At 40.9% G+C, this 22,538-nt stretch overlaps 1 protein-coding gene across 4 annotated transcripts in view; it reads left to right on the forward strand.

The window, feature by feature from the left end:
• LOC102940836 (glypican-5) overlaps window positions 1-17,508 on the forward strand; it is a 614,981-nt gene extending 597,473 nt beyond the window's left edge. For 3 of the 4 annotated variants that reach the window (XM_043522374.1, XM_037908861.2, XM_027826956.3), the window contains one exon: window positions 322-9,495. In XM_043522374.1, the coding sequence (XP_043378309.1) occupies window positions 322-524 (203 nt within the window). In that variant the 3' untranslated portion in view covers window positions 525-9,495. Of the gene's footprint in view, window positions 1-321; window positions 9,496-17,497 lie in introns of those variants that run through there. The other variant, XR_006283739.1, reaches the window with a different exon arrangement.
• The last annotated feature ends 5,030 nt before the right edge of the window (window positions 17,509-22,538 follow it).

The following is a 22,538-nucleotide window of genomic DNA, read 5'->3' on the forward strand; positions in this document are numbered from 1 at the left end:
CCAGGCTCCGTGCTGTGCAAAGAGGAGGCTGGTAGCCCTGGAAGTCAGGGCTGGAGCAAGGGCTCTCAGGACCTCTAGGCTCTCAGCTCTGCGGCAGGGGACCCCATCTCCAGGGGGACTTCCCAGGCTGCTCCTGCATTTCAACCAGCTCTGCTATATGTACTTTTAGTCTTATTCCCCACACGCTCAGATGAGAGCACCTGTGATACAAGTTAGAGCGATTACTCCAGAAGGTACTCTAGTAATAGACATTGTACTGAGCTTCCCCTTAAAATGGGCAATTGACATCATGTTCTCTTTTCTTTTTTTTTTTTCTGTCAGATGTACTCAAAGAAAAGAAGGCCTATTCAGGAGATAGGAATGAACCAAAACCAACTGTGAAAAAGATTGACACCACAGCCACCACAACCACAACCAAGTCATCTTCTAAACATGATCTAGCCGGAAATGTGGGCAATCTAGCCTCAAGTTCCTCACTCTCCATTGTAACGGCACTAGCGATTTTGTGGCACTGTCTGTCATAGCTGCGTTGTATTGCAACAACTGTCCAAGAATTTCTGTCCATTGTCATTTATACCTACAGCCTTACCCAATGGAAAACAAAATTAAATGGCTCTCTACGATTAGATGGGGTATGTTAGAATGAATGCTAAAGAAAAGGCTGAGATTGGCTGATTGTGATTGTCAGCCCTGACACTGTGTCTGAAGAAGGTCCTTGATCATATCTTATCAACTCAAGATATAAAGGGAATGATGACAGGGGATCTGAGTAGTTTAAGTTATTGGGGTAGAAATAATCAACACTAAAATTGTAAATTACTGTGTTGGCATTTTTACCATTTTTCTCACTGGGTAATCTCACTGGTTGTTTCTGTTTGTTAAATTCTTGCGATAAATTCAAATGAATGATCATTCTTCTGGTGCAAGTTAATACATACGGTATTTCTCTAGTGAACAGCTAATAACCTACATCTACAGTGGTGAACCATGTCAAGTGAAGTACTCTTTACTAGTTTCATAAAGTTCCTAAGTGGCCAAGAAGATAAGAGCATGTTTGACCCTTTTGTTTTCGCTCTTACTGTTTAGATTTTAGGACACAATATAAAAAAGCATATATGTCATGTCTGTAATGTATCAGTATAGTTGCCTTTACCATTTAAAAATTTTTTGAGAAACACTTAACGTTTCCCTGCTGCACAAAACTCCATTACCATATGCTCAAAGCTTACTGGATGAATGTCTGACAAAAGGAACCATAAGTAAACACTATAACGTTTTAATCAGCTGAATGCAGTTATATATGAAAAAAGCTAATTTAGTTCAAACATATTTTACCTGTTTCCTCTTGGAGAGGACCTTGTTTCCATCTAGGTGTCAGAGATATAAAGTGTTTGGATTCCTCTTACCCAAAAAGTGGTCTCCATGAATTATAGACCTCTGTAGTACAATATGCTTCATAAACCGTGTATTATTTAATTATGTTTACTATTTTAAATTGTGCTATCACGGTAGAAGTAAATGTAAAACAATCTGAAATCTAGAACAACATTCTCAGTCATTTCTCACTTTGATTTTCTATACTAGACCGTGTCAAAATCTTCATTTTATTCTGATGAGAGTTTTTGATTTAAATCAAGGAAACACTGATGTGTTTTAAAACTATGATGGAAAGGTACTAGGATGTAATTAGATGCGTTGAGAACTAATATGTGTATTTTCTGACAACTGTATTTATAGTGCCATTGAAAATATATACATACGATACAGTATGAGTACAGTGATTACTGATAAATATATGAAGTATTGGGATTGTTATCGCATTTACTTAATTTCATAACCATTTCCACCATTTAATGGCCATTTTCATGCTGCAGACTATGATGATAATTATGACGTACTGTTTTATAAGATTTAATGTACAGACATTTGCCTTTAATTTTTTGCGGGGGGGTAAAACATCTCTTTCAGCGCTTAGATTTATACAAGCACTGACATTGATTCAAGAGACGAACCGTATATCATATCAACCAAGTTCTGGGTGTCTTTGTATAGAATAGGAGGGCAAGATGTCATTGTACTTGTGTGTGTTCATGTGGTATTAGCAAAAATTACTAATTAGCTACATATTTGCATAGGAGGGATTTGATATTTTTGCATTTGGTCTTTAAAAATGTGTAAGTGCATAACTGTATAAGCAAAAGCAGGGGTAGGCAACCTCTGGCACGCGTGCCAAAGGTGCCACGTGAGCTGATTTTCAGTGGCACTCACACTGCCGGGGTCCCGGGGGGTTCTGCATTTTAATTTAATTTTACATGAAGCTTCTTAAACATTTTTAAAACCTTATTTACTTTACATACAACAATAGTTTAGTTATATATTATAGACATATACAAAGAGAGCTTCTAAAAACGTCAAAATATATTACTGGAACGCGAAACCTTAAATTAGAGTGAATAAATGAAGACTCGGCCCACCACTTCTGAAAGGTTGCTGACCCCTGAGCAAAAGCATACACATATAGAAACTGAAAGTGGTCAAGACAAGCAGAATAGCATTCCAGTTTTTTTAATGCTGGAAAAACAATCTGGCACCACCAAGACAAAAAGGAACAAGATGCTTAGAGCATTATCATGAAACATTTAGTGTTAGAATTCTGATTTTTCAACATGTTAATGAGTTAATACCATTAAGTAGTGAGTTCACACTGTATTAATGAGAATGAATCTTGCAAACATAGTATGAAAGTTGCTGTAATACAATTTTTCAGAGTTCACTGATACAGTAAGTGAACAGCACCAACCTATCCAGGCATACAGTAAAATTGCCATTTATGCACATTTTTACAGCCCTTGAGTGCTTTTAGAAAAGCGTACATTCACAGGGGCACTTATGCAAGTTGTTCCTTTTGTACCTTGAAGTGATTTTCTAATTCTTTACAGTTTCACAGGACTAGATGGGATACCTGCCTTTACACAGCTGTATCCATGATTAGGCACCTAAATATGAGCAATGGGTACCCAAATGCTGATTTAGACACCTAGGGTGAGATCCTCTGCTGGTGTAAATCAGCAAAGCTCCACTGAAGTCATTCACAGATGTACACCAGAAGAGGATCCAGCTGTTAAGTCAGTATTTTCATAGTTGGGACCCTAAAATCAACATTTAGGTGAGCATATCAGCACTTGAATATCTCAAATATGTATTTAGGTGCCAAAATATGGATCTGAGTGTCTGTGTTTTGAAATTGGCTCTCCCAAATTCCAGATGTGCAACTTCTAGTTTGTGAGAGTTTGAACATCCACAGCATACCGGAATCTGCTTTTTGAGAATTGCTGTAAGAGTCATTGTACTACTGGATCAGACCACAGCGATCCATCTAACCTAGTATCATATAACCAAGAGTGGCCAGTACCAGTGCATCAGAGGAAGGTGCAAGACACCCTGCAGTAGGCAGTTATGAAATAACCTGCCCAAAGAGAAATTTTCTTCCTAATCCCCATTAGCTAGAGGTTGGTGTAGACCCTGAATCATGAAGATAAAATAATACTGCACAAACTGTAGGGAGAGAGATTCATCAACTCACTTCATTGGATTCAACCCATATTTTAATAAATACAGATGGGTACAGGGGAGGAAAGGGAGAAAAAGATACTATGGAAAGCTCAACATCAATACTTTTCACATTAACATAACTAGAAAATCTCCCACTGCATTTGAACACTTTAAAGAGAGTAAAGGTCAAACTAGCATGTAACATGTTCGTAGTGTACATCAGAAATATGCGACAGCTCTAAAGACATAATAGGATATTGTATCTAACACATTATGAAGCATTTTTCTTCACAGGTGAGTTGGAGCTGAGTAGAGGAATATTCTTCATTAGGTATCAAATTCACATCCAAATAAGGCAAAAACAACTGACCATGTCCTACAAAGGAAGTATATCTTTTCAGATAAAAAATGAGATATAAACATAGTTTTGCCAAGCAATTAGGAATTTTATTTAGCCAGTGCTCTTTTATGTGTGTTGTTTTGATATCTATTTTTAGTATTTTGCAATATCCGGTGTTTGTGAATGCAAAAACTGGCACATCCAGAACTTGCTCATTTGTGGGTTAAAGTGAGTCTGCTGAGGGTTTTGTTTCTTTTGTTGGAGGTTTTTTTCCATAGTGATGTGTACTTCTGAACATACAGAGCAAAATTGTCCTATGTGGTGTCACCACTTTGCACTGCACCACTAACCTATCTTGGGCCAGGGAGCGTCACCCGAATGTAAAGGTTATTCTCCTGTTAGGGAGGATCATCCCTGTATAAGGGAGATGCTCCTGATAGCATTGAGCCAGCAGAGAAGTTTGTATGTCATTCTCCCTCCGGGCAGAGAGAAAAGTGGTTGGGGTTGTTGGAGGAAATGGTACGTGGCTGAGATGCCTTGCTGATCCCCAGCTATGTTCTCAACCTCGCTGGGGCTACTCAAGCCCTGCTGAAATGAGAGCAGCCTGAAGGTACGGGGAGAGTGGCCCTGCGAACAGTTGCAGCAGGATTTGCAGATTGCAAAGGTACATATTAAGGGAACTTTATGCTTATATGCCATTAATTGCACTCTGTGCAATTTATTGCACCCCAGGATCTGGCCCATAGTTTCTAGCCTACATATTGCAACAGTGAGCCCTATTTTCAAGTACACAAGCTATTGTGTCATTGCATAGAGAAATTTAGGACTGGCTCAGTAATGAATCTTTATAGGTACAAATAGTATCTGTCTGAGCTCTATAAGGGCTGCACAGCAATAATTATCTACTGCCACATTTGTTTCAAAAGATTTGTGTATGGGGATCGGGTAAGATTTCCATTTCTCTCCATACGCTACATCTGGTCTGTCGTTAACAAAAGTTCATTTTCCCCATGTGTGTCACTACATGAAACCTATTTTAACAATGTATTTTGATTTGATTCTCCAATCTAGAATGCGTTTCCTTGTCATTTCTCTTCTGAAAGTTTATAGAGCCTTATTTTAACTGTTACAAGCATTATAACCCTGGTTCAGCAAGCCATCCTTATTTAGCACAGTACATGCTTACCTTTAAGTAAGTCCCATTCATATCAATGGAACTTAAGCACTTGTTTAAGTGTGGTAACTGAATAGGAATGGACATCAATAGGCAAAGCTCGGAGTTGGGCTGAAATTGGCTGAATTGCACATAACTAATACGTGGGTAAAATTTCACTCCTGTGCAGAGAGCCCCCGTAAGGCCTATGCATTGTTCAAATAGCACTCAAGCTGTGCATAAGCCTTTGCTCATCCTCTCTGCACAGAGGCGGATTTCACTCTGAATAGGAAATACAATCTGCAGTATAGTATATTTCTTTCTCTTTCACAATATCATTGTTTAAATTTCAAATAATCTAGGAATAGTAGATGCTTGAGCCACATAGTGTCTACTGCAACATTGTGCTCTTAGGGTTGCTGCTTTTAGTGGCACATGGCATGTCTATCAATGAGCCGTGAAAGGTGGATCAAAACTTGGCTTTTTAGATGTGACGTGCTCCCATCAAAAAGAGAAACAAACAAAAAACCCCACACCTGCCACAGTGATAATGTTAGATTAGCTATTCCATCTCCACAAAAGTCCAGAATTCTTCCCAATCATGCATTCTCCAGCATTTTCTCCTGTGAATTTCTAATGATTAAATTTTAATTTGGATTAAATATTAAGACACTAAAAAGTATTTAAAAAATGCCCAAGATAGAAAGTGGGCACACTTAAAATTCATTCTGGTTTTAGAGATTATAGATTTCAGAATGGTTTCCTGGACTTCAAATGGGGAACTCCGCTAGACTCACTAATATCTCGAGAACTGTACCAATTTTTTTAAATGCACCGAGAGTATACCACAACATAATGTGTACGTGACAGTCTAATTCACTGGACTCAGAAAGAAGTACAGAAATAATGGGTGCATTAGATTTCTTACTTATGAAAGCTGATATTTCTTACTTCTGATCAAAGTGTGCCCCCTTTTTTGGATTTTATGGCTTGTATTCACATCCAACTTGCTCAAATGTCTTTTGAAAGACAGCCTTGCTCCAATGCTGCTCCAGTTCTGAGAGGAGACTCCAGGACACAGCTGATAAACCACATTTTTGTGCCTGAGATTATTATCAGGTCCTTACAATGGCACAGTATTCAACATTCTGGGCTTTATTAACCTATCAGAATGGCTGTTACACTACAGCAGTATGATTTTCATTTATATATGGACAAACACTAACTGAAATCTATTGGTGCTTTTTATGCAATACAGAAAGTACTTCATTAGATAGCAGGTATCAACTGCTAATGTTCTCATATCTGTGCAAAATGCATTAGTACTGCCTTGCACAAGTTCTACAGTTTGCACTTTATCATAATAGTTAATCTTTAGTAAATTGCCCAATACTTTGTAATTATAATATTAGCATCTAATTTAACACCATCTTTAAAAAATCATTTGTTGCATAATATAAGCAATTAACATTTATTCACTTTGTCTGTAACAGGGGGATATATAATTTATCCATAATGGCCTTTCTGTGCACCTAATTAGTACACGATTGAATTATTCTACAAGCTATGGATATTTAATTTAACCAGTAATATACTGCTAGCTTTGTAAATTCCTTGCAAATATACACTTTTAAAATTACTTTGCAGCTAAGTAGAAAACAATGTTTTCTTATATCTTCTGGGTTTACATGGTAGGCTTTTAGGCTGCATTACCAAGAATAGGTACTGACATTTTTCATGCACTTTAAAAATGGAATTAGTCAGATACCTCTTTTCCATAATTCATTATAGTATATCAGATTTATAGCCTGCTTTATTCTGTAATGAAAAAGAAAGCAATGAGACATCAAGAAGATATCTCCTAATGAAATTCTGTATCTGCATATGCATATGTTAGGAAGCTCTGCTGATCAGAGACTATATCCAAAGTGTTGCAATACTGGAGTGTCAAGGATATGATGTTAAATTTGTGGAAATTGGATCAGGCTGATTAAGTGACATAAGTAAGTTTTTAGCTAGCTATATTTTCTATTTAAATGTGCAGTAAATTGAGCAAGATCACTTGGTCTTTCAAGAAAGGAGATTTGAGACAAACTTTCCAGCAAGAATGCCAGCATCAGACATTTGATTTACTTATTTCATAAATGTCGTGGTAGCAGAAGTTCTGAGGTTTTTCCTCAGAGCAGAAGTTTGTGAGGCTGACTGTTAGGAAGGAGCCAGATCCCCTCTACTGGCTTCAGTGGAGCTATGCCAGTTTACACTGGCAAAGGATCTGACCCAAGAACATAAAATCCTTCCCAAAGAGCAGAATCTTATTTCACTTACAATTCTGATCTTATATTATGGAAATTCAGAGTAACTCCATTGACTACAAGTCTGGCTGTTTTCGGGTTTTATACTGCCATCCATCACTAGAGTATATCAGCACCTTCCCCATAAAATCAATAGCAATAGCCACATGGGGATATTTAGAAAAATTAATCTGAATTATCTAACAGTGTGAATTTAAAATGGATTCAATTTTCGTGCATTCAATCCCTGTTTAGAACCTAAACCAAATTAAGGCCTAAAGAACCTGTTTAGAACCTAAACCAAATTAAAAGAAATTTATTTCTGAATGAGAGTACCCACACAGGGTTTTAATGCAGTTTAACTAATCCACTTTAAATTCACACCTTTAGTCAATTCAGATTACCTTTCCTGAGTGTCCTCTTGTAGACAAATCCATAGAATCTCTGATACTTCTCCCTTTTTGGGGTTAAAACTCAGCTTGGGATAGGAGAAGTAGAGTATTCAAATTGTGAGCGTCACTCATAGCGGAAAGGTTCTCTCAAAGAAGATTTTGCAGTATTGCCTAAAGACAGTCAGACTGAATTTGCTTGATCGCCTCTGGAAGATTGTTCCATAGCCAGATCTACTCAACAAAGAATATTTTGTTCCCAGCGTTCATATACTTCATCCTGGACTTTGTGACCTACATTGTCCCATAGGAGCACGGTGGTCACAGATCCAAATCTGGTGTAGCTGGGGTTTGCTCTATTATTGCTTTGAAAAGTAGGACCAAGGCCTGATGTGCTCACAGCAGCCTAAACCATGGAGATGGTGGGTACCCGCATTCTGTACCAGTTGGAGCTTGCTTATCTTCACATTGAACTTCAGATACAAGGAGTTACAGTTATCCAGCCAGGTTACAGTAATCCAGCCTCGAGGTAACAAATGCACAGATCGCTGTGGCCAGCTCCTCATCTGGGAGGGAGAGACAAATTTTCCTAGCAAGCTGGAGGTGAAAAAAAGGCATTTTTGGAAACTGATAATACCTGGTCCTCCAAGCTTAATGAGGAGTCAAACAGGACCCTGGGGCGTGAACTACTTCAACATGGATTCCACTGGCTACAATGATTTACACTGGTACAACCTGCGATCAGAATCTGGCCTGAAAGAAGACTGTGCATTTGGGGAAGGGTTTCATTTTAATATGAAACTGAGTCAACTTCTGCCCACTTGACAGGAAAGGGAATGACTGTCAGGAAGGGGCCAGATCCCCTCCACTGGCTACATGGGCTATTTTCTGTTTTTGAAAAGAGCGATGAGACAGCTCATGCCCTATGGATGATGAAACACCTACGGGCAAAACACTTAGACAAGTTTCATAAACAGTACCCAAGAGAAGCAGTAATAAGACTTTTCTTGTTGTTCTCTAATTGGAAAATAAAAACATTCATTTGACTGGAGCTTTGGTAATTTCATGTTAGCAATGAAGAATGGATGGAACATGTTCCCCTACTTTCCAGATGTTTACTGGAAAAGGCTGTTGTAGCACCAATACTATATAAAACATTTATTGTACCTCATTTATTATATGGGACAGTACTAGAATAAAAAATAGAAACCAGTATACTAAACCTGCAATATACAACCTTTTATTGTATTTACTGTACTTAAATATATCAAAACTAATATAGTATTAATGTTTACAATACATCAGGAGTAGAAGTTACAATAAAAATTCCTGCTTTGTTATTTAGGCCTTTAAAAAATTAGTTTATGGTTTCTTGGTTTTCTTTAGTTCACCTTCTTTTATGGAAACTAATAGGCCATTTACGTTTTTATTTTACATTAATTGTATTGTGTGTATTTTAAGCTCCAAAGTAGATTGTTTTGGCCCTAAGCTGCATTCAAACCCTAATAAGTATTCATATCAGCTGAGCACTTGTTTTATTTTCAAAATTTTTGCTTGTATTTGATTGAATAAACTCATCAGCTTTCTTCAGTTTGTTTTCAGTACTGAACCTGATAAAGAGTTTTTAAAAAGCAATCCAGAATCATTGGCTTAATAATACTCAGCAAAGTTACTTTGAGAAATTGTAATAAATGGTGTGATTTGTAAAGGACAGTGAACTGTGAATGGTAATAAAAATAAATAATCCACAACAGGATCTTGCGTCCTCTATTTGAATTGTTTGTAACTTTTTTCTGGATACTTTTCATCATCTTTACTGTAAATTACAAAACTGATAAAATCTAAAATAAAAAGATTTTAACCTTTTTATATTGTGCTTTGAATGATGGATACAGAACTTTAGGATTGCTGAGGAAGCCTGTTGGGTCACACTTAGAGTATGTCTGGAGGCATGACTGCAGTTCATGTAGGCGTTCCCGAGTAAACTTTGATCAAGTTTGTTTGGGAATGCCTACAAGTGCTGTTCTGACTGCAGCGTACACATACCCATAGGTTAAGTCATGACCATTTTCTTTAGTATATAGTAGTTTTCTCACTTTCTTGCCATTTATACCACTAAAGAGATGTACAGGTGCCCATCTCCTATTCTGGGATTGTTTAACATAACAAAAATCTGGAAACAACTGCTCAGGAATCTCTACCCCGGATGCAACCAATAGACAGGACTCTTCACCAAACCTCCATAAACAGTCACCCCCACCATATCCCAACCACTTCATTCACCTCAGCAAAAAGACAGGCTGTCAAGGTTCCTTCCCCACTCTGAACTCTAGAGTACAGATGTGGGGACCTGCATGAAAGACCCCCTAAGCTTATTCTTACCAGCTTCGGTTAAAAACTTCCTCAAGGTACTAACTTTGCCTTGTCTTTGAACCCTATGCTGCCACCACCAAGCGTGTTAAACAAAGAACAGGGAAAGAGCCCACGTGGAGACGTCTTTCCCCAAAATATCCCACCCCCAAGTCCTACACCCCCTTTCCTGGGGAAGGCTTGCTAAAAATCCTCACCAATTTGTACAGGTGAACACAGACCCAAACCCTTGGATCTTAAGAACAATGAAAAAGCAATCAGGTTCTTACAAGAAGAATTTTAATTAAAGAATCGCCTCTGTAAAAATCAGGATGGTAAATATCTTACAGGGTAATCAGATTCAAAACATAGAGAATCCCTCTAGGCAAAACATTAAGTTACAAAAAGACACAAAAACAGGAATATACATTCCATTCAGCACAGCTATTTTACCAGCCATTAAACAAAAGGAAATCTAACGCATTTCTAGCTAGATTACTTACTAACTTTTTGCAGGAGATCTGAGCTGCATTCCTGATCTGTTCCCAGCAAAATCATCACAGACAGACAGACCCTTTGTTCCCCTCTGGCCCCCCACCAGCTTTGACAGTGTCTTGTCTCCTCATTGGTCATTTTGGCCAGGTGCCAGAGAGGTTATCTTAGCTTCTTAACCCTTTACAGGTGAAAGGGTTTTGCCTCTGGCCAGGAGGGATTTTATAGCACTGTGGACAGAAAGGTGGTTACCTTCTCTTGACATTTATGACACCGGCCTTGGAATATCTGTGCCCTTTGCCAAATACTGAATTTAGGTTTATGAAATGTAGTCCCCAAATATTTGCTAGGACCAAGCCCTTGTCCTATCCTATCCTACTATCAGCCTGTGTATGTCCAGAGATTAGAAACATCCCACTTTTGGCTTAGTGTTGTCACTAGTAGGCACTATGGTGATATCTCTCCACGTTGGAAAATGAAACCAATCCTAGATTTTTCCCACCATGTGGCTAACTATTATTGATCTATCTCAGTCATTGCTTTGCCACACAAGTGATGACAAAGGCAGACACCCCTATTTTGGAACACAGTTTTAAATTCCTTTAAAGAGCTTCTTTTTTACCCCTATGTCAGAACAGTCAGTCTTCTTCTGTTAAAGTAGCTGGCTAGACATCAAATCTGTTTAATTTATTTACCTTTATTTTAGTATCTCCATGCTTCCTCTTGTAGTAATTCTTAAATGGGTTGTATGGAAGAACAGACAAATGAGCCACAACACACTTTTGAGCCTAGTGCTCTTGATACTGTATATAAATGACTCCTCCTCCTCCTCCTCCTATCCGTCCAAGTCTTTTTGTTCTTATTCAGATTGTTTACCCAGTCTAAGGTGCTTTGAGTGGTACCTTTTAAAGCATTCCTTGCCTCCATGCATACTTGGTTAAAAATGCTTCCCATTCCAGGTCCTGCGTTATAGGTAAAAGCCTCAGCTCAAAGTCCACACAGCACAGTCTCTGTTAAGCTGAAGGTTTTTGACAACATTCCCAGGCAAGAGTGGCTTCTCCTCTGCTGAGGAAAGAAGCTTGCTTGTTCTTTGAAGCGCTGGTTTGTAAAAGGCCCTTTAATTTGAAAGCTCTCACATTCATCCTCCAGTTAAGCAGGTGTCTAAATCTGTGGCACTGCCTCATTCTGAAGTCCAGACTCGTTTCACTTCAAAGGACTTTTTTTCCTGATTACATTAAAAATATGTTTCCTTTTACATTTCAAGATAGGAATGTTATTTTAAAAGCCTGATTCTCTTCTGATTCAATATTCATTTCCCCCCAAAAATATACAACCCCCTTGCAAGTGTGATCAGAAGGCTAGTTCTTCTTAATGGTGGGCCCAAACTGTCCAACTCTACAGAGAAACATACCCTCCTGCTATTCTAGTGACAGAAATTATTGTAACACTGTATGAACAGCGTGAGGCCTTTGTCACAGTCCCTGCAGGGGCCCGAATAATTTCTTTTTAACAGAATAGCGACATTTGTCTGCATGTTTCATACACCAACTTTTGTGCAGGAACCCCACCACCACCACCCCCAAGGTGCTGTTTTAGCCTCCCTCACCCTGGAAATTCCACTGTGATACAACTCTAGACGCGGTGAAGGGCCTTACCCGAATAAGGCAAGTAATAGAGGAGTAGTCTGGCTTCTTTTCTGTACAAAGATTTTCCTTCAAACTGTGCTTGCCAGCTTCACATTTTGAAACAAATAGACGCTTTGGAAAGAATGCTCATCACATCCTAACGATCTGGAAACCAGAAATTATCTCCTGCCCTCCCCCAAGGACTAAACCAAAAGACTTTCTGCTTCCATGAGCAGAGACTGATTTTATTTACATTTATTGGCTCTCCAGGGAGAGTCAAAGTTAACTTCAGAGGACACAAATAAGAAGGTTTGGAACTCCAATGGCAACAATAACCCACACAGTAAATTTGCATCTTTAGCCACAAATTACCACCGTCACTTCTTGCAGCCCCATTTTGAAGAAACACCATCTCTATGAAAGGATTTATTTTTCCAAAGAAAGGAGGAGGAGATTAACCTGGACAAGTGTAGTCTGTCCATTGCCAGTGGCTACTCAGTAACTATTTAAAGGCTTCTCCCACATGCCTCAGTTGGGCCCAGATCATATCCTGAAGGAGAAAATATTCACACAGGAGAGAGAAAGCAACTTCCCCTACACAAGGTTACCACTCAGTTGTTCCACTGGGGTTGTCCAGGCTTGTTCCACTGTGGAAATGGCTGGGGTTCATGCAAGTGGCTGGAGTTTGGTTTCACAGATCTTGGGAGATCCAAGGGACTATGTAACTGGTTTCCAGACCCTCTAGCTAGCCTTGCTGCTAGTGTTTTCCCAGTGAGTGTGACCTGCACTGAGGATTGGGGAATGCCACATGGCACAACGCTGTTGCTGCCCTGTGAGCCGCCATCCCCAATCCCTGCACTGGAACTAGTGTTCTATGGGATTAAGAGGAACGGGAATGCTGTTGCCATGGGACCTGCACTTCCCACACTACTGTTGAGTCCCCTACACCCAGAAGTGGATGGGATCTAGCTCCTTGGAGACTCCACAGCATTACAATAATCCTTTAGAAAAGGGGGGGGGCTTTTTTCAGACATCCCAGCACTTGATGGAGATTTGAACCATATCCCCAGTTCTGAAGCAGCAAGATAGCTCCAGAGTCTGCTCCCTTTATTTTGTTACACAAAATGCTAAGGAGTCTGCCTCCATTTCCCCAATCTGAAGTGGTCAGATTTTCCATGTTGAAAATTAACATTTTGTTATAGAGCAATTCAGATCTGCACAACCAGAAAGTGTCTTAGTCTTGTTGGATTTAAATGTGGATTTCTACTCACCTATCAATAACTAACCCCCGCTACACCAACACTGTACATTGCTCGCTTTCACTGTATATCACCAAAAGTTGATACAAGGTACTAGTAATAGTGATAGCGGTTCCGCCAAAGCACAAGGGCCTTCCCACCTTCATGAGTGGTTGATCACAGCTTTTCCCTCCAGTGGATTCAGCTAGCAGTCAGTCATCTCAATTCTTTCAACTCTTGGTTCCATCTTAAAGTGAATGTAAAGCTTTTGAGCCACTTTTAGTGCCTCAGTTACATTATGGCCTTTCTTTAAATACAAAGAAAGCTACAGTGGTGACACCACCTGGGGAAATAGTAACCAGCTTCAGAGAAGTGACCACAGGTCATTGTTTGACTGGGAAAATGGATCTCAGAGAGTTGTACTCTCACCAAGGTCACATAAATTAGTGTCAGAACCACAATCTGAACTGATGTCCAGCTTCTAGTCCTGTGCATAATTCACAGAACATAATGTTCACAGACAAGTTCATTAACTTCTCTGAAACTTTGGTTTCCTGCTTGTAAAGTGGAAATAATATTTACCATAGTTACTATCTGAAAACAGACTAGGAATTAAAGAGACAGCATGTGCCAAGTTACTATCCAGTGGTAGATGACTACTTGTACTCCAAACAGGAAATCTCAGTGGTAACTGTGTTGGCAAATGTTGACATTCTAATAGCATCTACATATTATGTCCACAGCCACAGATATGCAAGTAAGTTGTAATAGCCCCTTTTTTACAGAATAGAACATTTAAATGCAAAACAACCCTGGCACTGGCAGCACTCATAGATATATAACAGGAAAGTATTTGTTCCAGTTCTCCTTGATGCTGCCATATACTCCCCACCCTATGGCAAAATAAGAATGTGAAATATGTTTCAGTCCTACCTAAATACCAGCCAGCCACGCAGCCACGGGAACAAGGCAAACAATGCTTCCAAGCAATGCCCTTTTCACATACTCCATTTTCATCTTGGCTTAGGCAAATCATTGCCACTTCTGCAGGAGCAAATTAGGGAACCCTTTTGCTGTTGAATACGGAATATCAAACTTCAAATATAAGAGTATGTGGGGCAAACTTCCCTCTCTAACTTAAATATGCAGGTATGGCTACTGTGATCTCTGCTGAATGCCAAGACTACAGAATTGATGTAGAAGGGACAGGGTTCAAGAGTCTTTTCTTAATAGGACAGGAACTATTTCTCATGAGCTTTAGGGTTTCTCTGTGAATCTAATTGGCATAGCAGGGGGACATGTAATTGGTCCAGCCAATCAACTGAAACGTGCCAAACACTTTCTCATGGCAATAACTCATCTCATGGTGATCAAATTTGCAGGGTTAAATAAATGAGTTATAACTACAGCAGAAAGCAAGAATACTCTTTGGAGATGGCTCTGACTGGGAAACCATCACTAGTATCAGCAAACATAGGACAGGGTCTGGGATTCTATTCTGAGGGGGTAGGGTGACCAGATGTCCCGATTTTTATAGGGACAGTCCCGATTTTTGGGTCTTTTTCTTATATAGGCTCTTATTACCCCCTGTCACAATTTTTCACACTTGCTGTCTGATCACCCTATGAGGGGGTGAGGAGCGGGAGACAACTGTTAAGGTATCCTCAAACCCCATAGTACTTAGTCCTGCCTCAGTGCAGGGAACTGGACTAGGTGAACTATGGATGTATATGGGGGCAAATATAGTACAGCTGCTGTTGGTTGGGGGCAATTCCTCCAAATAGGTATAAAGCGTCAACAAAGCAGAATCTACAGCATGTTGGAATCACGACAAATTATCTACATGCAGTATGTTAATGTTAAATATGAGCGTGAAGCAATAATGAGTGTTATTTCTATTGATAAACACATCTTCAAATTTTTGATAATACTAAAATAGCTGACAACTAGCATGTACTTTACAAAATATTTTGATCACACTGATTTTCTCAGAAATTAGGGATAACACTGCACCACACGTGCACCCAGAGCATTGTACTGTAACGTTTAACTTGTCTGCCTCTGGATGCAATACCAAATGGCGCTGGTGGAGCCCAGTGAAAACGTGTCTGTTAGGTTCATAGCTCTGTTTCAGGGATGCTAAGCGGAGGCACACAGAGCAAAAACTCTTGACTCCTGTTCAAGCAGAACATTTCCTATATACACTTGCAGATTCTTCCCCACTGGGAGAAATAAAGTAGGGTGATTAAGTTAGCTAAGAGGCCATTTAAGCACCTCTTCTACTTAATTCAGGAAGGATGAGAGAAAGAATTGTCTGGTGGCTAAGGCACAGCTACTCTGGATTTACCCCATGTGAAGTTAGAATCTGACTACTTATATTCACAAGCAAAAGTATCAAGGGAGAACCCATTCTGCGAACACAACGGAAGAGTATAAGACACTCATCAATACATATGTAAGGAGACTGTTGCCCCCTTACTAACATTCAGTGGGGGTGTTTTAGTTGCTAGTTCCCAGTACTAAAAGGGGAAGGGTCTATGGGAAATCAGGACCCTGAGACTGACAGTCCCCAGGAACAATGGAGAGAGGCCAATGCTCCAGGTCAGCCTGAATGACAGGGCGGGCAGGCTAATCAGGGAGTCAGGAGGCCAGGGAGGTCCCGTGCTCCGTGTGAGCTGGAGTTGCCTGGGTCAGACAGAGTGGGGCTGAGCTAAGGAGAAAGCAGGGGCCTACGCTGAGCTGTGCCAGATCCAGAGAGAGCAGACCCTGTCCTGGGAGCAGAGCTGCAGCCCCAAAGCCAGTGGCACAGCCCAGAGAGAGCAGACTTGCCCTGGGAGCAGAGCTGCAGCAACCAGAGCCAGAGGGGCCAGAAAAGCAGCCCAGGAAGCAGGTCAGTGCTGGGAGCAGAGTCACAGAAGCAGCCTGCAGAGCAGACCTGTCCTGGGAGCAGAGCTGTAGCAACCAGAGGCAGAGGGGCCAAAGAAGCAGCCCAGGGAGCTGGAGGCAGAGCAGCAGAGACAGAGTGGTGGAGGTGGGGCTGGAGCAGTCCGGAGCTGGGTGTGGTGAGCAGCTGGGAAGACTGAGGGGGACCCTGGGCAGCAGGCCCAGCACAGGGAGACGCCTCTGCCAAGAGGCTCTGCAGGCCAGGCTTGGATCATAACCCCGACAGGGCGGGGGCGACACTGGGAAGAAGGGCCCTGCCACCTAGAGCCTGAGAGCGTGTGGCCACCACCAGAGCAAGTGTCCAACCCCCAGCATCCCTGCAGCACAGCCAGGGCCTGAGAAGGAGGCCTGAGACAAGGAACAGACTGTGAACTGCCCTGACGTTCCAGAGACACTGTTTGTGATGTTCCCTGCCATAGAGCGGGTTGATGTTTCCTTTAACCGTTCTCATTTTCCCTTATTCTTTTTAAATTTAATTGTTGATTAAATAACTTGCATTTGCTTTAACTTGTATGTAATGGTCAGTGGGTCAGAGAAGTGCCCATTGCAGAGAGAGTACCCCGGAGTGGGGACACCCTAGCCCCTGTCCTAGGTGACCACAGCAGGGTTGGGGGTCGAGCCCCCCAGGAATCCCGGGCCCAGCCTTGTTGGGGTTACGAGGACTCTGCCAGACAGGAGAGTGGAAGGGGAGTCTTCAAGGGCAGGGAGGCCACTGGGTAAAGGAAGTGGGAGCGAGGACGCAGATCCTTTCGCTAGCCCACTTCACCGGGGTAGTGCAGAAGCCAGGAAAGTTCCCCACAGGAGTGGGACTGTTCCCCCTACACGTAGAATGCTTCAAATATCAGAAGAGGAAGCCACTTTTCCTTTGAGATACCTTTAATTTATAGAAACAACCATTCAAACATCAAGCATCCAAGGAAATCAAGGACAATTTCTCAGGAAATACTCTAGGGAAGAAGAAAATGACTTGCCAGAAAATTTCTTCAGCTGTGCTGAAGGGAAAACTGTGTCCTGAAGGATTTTATTTTCTACATTGAGTGTTTTATTTTCTTGCTGGAGTGTGAGCTCTAATTTCTTTTGTGCTTACTCCCCATCCCATTTGTATTTGGTTTTCTATTGGAGAAGGGGAAGAGCGTACACAATGGCTTTTTAAAAAATTTTAAGCCAAACTACTCCTCACTTAAAGCTGCTAAATGAAAATGCATCTCTGTGCTTTGCAAGCAAGCTGCGCTCTATGGTCCACGGTCTGTGTTTTCAGAAAGGGCATTATGACTAGGGATGGGCAAACTTTGTGATGGATGCCTGGGGTTTTGAGAACCTCACTAGTTAGTTCACAAAGCAAGTCTGAGTTTGCAAGCCTTTCTTCCTGTAAGTGAAACTGGAGTTGTAGTTAGTTGTCTTTTAAGTGAGTGAAAGAAGAACAAAACAGTTTTTTTCTAGCTAAAGCCTAGTGTTAAGTGTACAATTTTAAGGATCGAAGAGCCCACCATGAAGTAGCTCAAGCCCCTTGACTGGGACTTCAAAGAGGCCTAGAGGAGTTCGGTGGTCAAAGGAGCTGTGTGGAAAAACAGATTTTTAGCCATATTATGTATAACAAATATATATAACAAAACCCCACCTTGTTTCAGGTCAACATGAAACAATTTTGTTAAAAAAAATTCAGCGAAGTTTAAAAAAATCATTTTGGGTCAAACAGTGTTTTCTCATTTTTGAGCTTTTTAAAAAACCTAAAATAAAATTTAGTACAGTTTGAAACAAAGTACTTTCAAATCAAACTGTTTTCTCTAGAAAATGTCAAAGTGAAGAGTTTCAATTGTCAGAAATTTAGTGTTTTTGTTTTCTAACAACCAGTTCAGTGAACCTGAATTCACAAATGTTTCAGTCAATCCCAATCCTCATTTTTGGTGAAAAAGGTTTTGGCTGAAATATTATATCCAGCTCTAGTGCCTAACTCTTATTGGAAATTTATAGAGCATTTAATTTCTTTTCCCTTTTTAAAAGGCCTTTATAATTTTTGGAGAGGGATTTTCAAATATGCTTCTCCCACCCGTATCCATACTAATATATATATAGTTTTACATTATTTTCTCTCCCTCACCTCATTCTTTTCCTCATGGGCTCTCTATATTGTTCTTCATTCTGTCCAATCTCTACGCTATTGTTCATCCTGTTGGATTTCTGCTCTCTGCTCATCTTTGCTCCTGCTTCATTGCCTTCTGCTCAGGAGGGGAGGTTAACTCAATAGAGTGCTTAAATCTGAGCTGCACCCATGCTGCTGCCAAAGTGTCCAAAATGAAGGCAAACATTCTCGTCTATCACAATATTTACTTAACCTTCTGCTGCCTCTTTTCCTTTAGGTCTTAGTTCTCTTGGGTTAAATTCCGCCCTATGGTGATTGCACCCCGCCCCAAAAAAATCCATGTAGCCAGTTTTTACTAGCACATACAGTTGGATGAACATGGGAGATAGAATTCCAGTAACACTCCATGTATATATAGGCTACTTTTCTTTTTACTAGATCTCCAGAGAGCAGCTAGCTTTGTCCAGTTGTCTGGCCCCAGCACTATCTCTAGTACATATTGCTAGGTATTGATGTCTCCGTAAAAGAAGGACCCTCACTCCAACAGGAGTGTTTTAAAAAGGGGGTGCTACAGGGAGACCATAAAGACTTGGAGGGGAGATGAAAGACCTTAAACCTTCCTCAAAAAGAACTGATCAAATAAGTCTCTATCCCCCTTGTCTGTCATTCCCAACAGAGCATGGGTTGTTACCAAAAGAAAGTTCTTCAGGAGGACAATTTCAAAGGGCATGTATGGATGTTTTTAAAAAACAAATTGAGTGTGTATTGGGTTCACATTACCATAGTGTATGTGCACTGCTTAGCCTTTCCCCATGGATAGGTCTCCTTAGGTTCCAGACAGGAATAAATCACTCATTCATTAACTAGAGGGCTGTGAATCCTGTTCTTTCATTGGTCAGTTAGTCATCATTCAGAAAGACCATAAGCTCCAGCAGACACAGCTTTTCCATTTCCCATGGACACATGCTCTTCGGATAAAGAATTGTCACTTTCTACTGAGTCTGGATTTCTTTTACTTTAAAGAAACGTGGGGTAGTTTCACAGCTTCCTCAAAAGCCTCAGCCCCTCTGTACTATGGTGGCAATTTTTCTTCTCCAGTGCACTGAGTAACAAATTTGTTCCTTGGTACAGTTTGTGTTGGGCTGAATTTAGAAAAGAAAAGGGTAAAGCCTACCAGAAAAGGGTAGAAGCCCCAAACCAGCCTTAAATACCATAGTCAGTACTCTTAGTAGACAATATTTTCCCTCAGCTAACATCAATTCGTCCATATTAATCAATATGGACAAAGAATCGAGCTTCTGTTCTTTGGGGTCTCATTACATTTTCTTTAACGGTTGTGAATTTCCCTGTGTAGGTTATATGAAATGTCAATAACAAAAGCAGAATCTTTCAGCGCCTCTCTGCATAGAAGAGGGACCTCCCTTCCTGGCATCAGGTGAAACCTCAGGTTTCCCTTCTTGCAGGTGGCAGTCTCCTCTTGCAGACTGAGGAAGACATTTTGTATTGGGCTAAACTAACCATCCAGGCCAAACAAAAGAGTCTTTGCTTAGTTTAAGAGAAAGTTATCCTGTTGGGATATTCTCGAAATTGTTCTCTCCCTCCTTGTTCCCCAATCTCTCCTGCTTTCCTGAGGGATTTAACATAGCTAGGCCCCTGGACAATGAGACACATGAAATTCAGGGTATAGCCAGATCATGTCCCTGAGCTTTGTGCATTTCTCACACCTCCAACACGGAATGAGGGAGTTCAGCCACTTCCACGGTCTTGTTTCTCCTTTCTCCAGACCCCACAGAGATCTCTGCATAGGACAAGGATTGAGTAGGTTGAGGAGCAAATAGTGCTGTGCTGAGCGGGGGTGGGGCCAGTGGATGGACACGTTTCCTCCACTTGATCCATGGTAATTCTTTCCCACAGAGCACCCTCCACAGAGGGAATCTCCATTTAATTCGGGTCTTGGGATAGCTGTGGCCAAGGTGGTTGCTGTTAGGAGCAGGATGTTGATGGCACTGGAGGGTAGAGACTCTGCAACTGATTCCACAGAGATACAAACACCACGCCATCCAAAAGTTAGGTGCGGGAAACTGAGAAAAGATCCTTCCCCTAGCTCCTGCTGCCTATTAGAAGGAATAGTTTGGACTACTCCCATGTGTAGCTGGGTCCTACAGTAACTAACCACTCAGGAAACAGACCTGGGCATCATCGGTGTACAGAGCTAGTAAGAACCATTCAATTGTTAGCTAGCTCAACAAGTGGGATGAAAACTACTACTAAATATATAATGCCAAGACAGAAATCAATGGGACACCTTCAACTGGATTGCAGTAATAATTCGTGGTCACCTCTTCTGAAAATGGTGTCCAGAAACCGGAGACAAAAATTGAATCAGAGGCATAGGATAGAGACTTTTGTGTTAGGGGAGACTGAAAAAAAATCAGGACAGTTTCCTTTATATGATAGAAGTATACAAATTAATGTATGGTGTGCAAAAGGTTAGTCAGGTACACCTGTTTAGTCTTTCTCTTAATACAAGAAGAATGGGATGTCCAGTGAAAGTGAAAGGCAACAAATTTAAAGGTGATAAGAGTATTTCTGCCCTCCTCCCCAAACACACAATGGACAATTAACTTGTGGAACTTACTGCCACAAGGTATCTTGGAGTCTATGAGTTTGGCAGGATTCAAAATAAGTGGACACTTTTATATGGCTAATCATCACATCATTTACATTGCATATTTGAAAAAAGCCAGCTCATTCTTCAAGACTTAAGACAAGAACCAGCTCACAGGGGTAGAAAGAAGAATACCCTATGGGTGGGTTATTCCACAATTCTCCACTCATGAATTTATTCCACTTTCCTCCAAAGCATCTGGTGCTGGGCTACTGTCAGAGAGATGCCTTGGAGTAAAATAGATATTTGGGGTTGGGTAGGACCCCTCTTGTTAGCCACTAGTAGGCTCTGCCAGTCATTCAGAAAGGAGGTGGAGATGAACCTACAGATATAAACATAAGCAGAACCTAATCCAGTTAGCAGTTCCTTGAGTCTGAGCTGCCACATGAGCAATTGAGGACAGAGGCCATCCCTTGTTTACTGACAGATATTAGTTAGCTGTATTTTTAACTGTGAACTTAAATAAAAGACACCATTTGAAGTCTGGGGGTGCTGGGAACAGATTAATAGGAGTTTCACATCCCATGTGTTCAGGTCTGAGTAATGAACAATCAGATTCATGCCCATTTTAGCTGCAACTAGCTCATCTACAATTGATCCAAGTGGCTTATATGCTATACATTGAACTCATCATCGGCAGTTCCTTGAGGTTGAGGATGATCTCTTTCACAGGTTTTATTTTTCATGGGTCCTTTGGTGACTGAGGACTCTGATCCTTGAGCCACAGGCTCATTGGCAGACATTGCAGGTGGTGTTGGAAGACAGCGTTGGGCCACGATTGCTGTATGACCGTAGTCTTTCCTTTCTTTTCTGGCATTTTTCTGTGACCAGGGCAAGGCAATTTTCCTCAAAAGTGGACATTCCCTCTCTGACAAAAAGAAAAGGAGTACTAGTGGCACCTTAGAGACTAACCAATTTATTTGAGCATAAGCTTTTGTGAGCTACAGCTCATCCGATGAAGTGAGCTGTAGCTCACGAAAGCTTATGCTCAAATAAATTGTTAGTCTCTAAGGTGCCACTAGTACTCCTTTTTCTTTTTGCGAATACAGACTAACACGGCTGCTATTCTGAAACCTCTCTGACAAGTTTTTGCCAGTTATCCCTATCCTGGGCGGCTGTCTCCCAGTGTCTGGTGTCAATGCCACGTCTCTTGATGTTTATCTTGAGGATGTCTTTAAAGTGTTTCTTTTGGCCTCCACATTTCCTTTCTCCTTTGGTGAATTGGGCATTCAGCAGTTGTTTGGGTAAGCATACATCAGGCATGCGCACACAGTGTCCGCTCCACCTCAGCTGGTGCTGAATAATTAGGGCCTCAGCACTGAAGATGTTGGCCTCTGTGAGGACACTGACATTAGTGCGACGATCCTCCCACTTTCTGTTGAGGATCTTCCGAAGAAAATGCTGGAGCTGGTGTTCCA

Source organism: Chelonia mydas, chromosome 9, assembly GCF_015237465.2.
Source record: "Chelonia mydas isolate rCheMyd1 chromosome 9, rCheMyd1.pri.v2, whole genome shotgun sequence".
Lineage (NCBI taxonomy): Eukaryota > Metazoa > Chordata > Testudines > Cheloniidae > Chelonia > Chelonia mydas.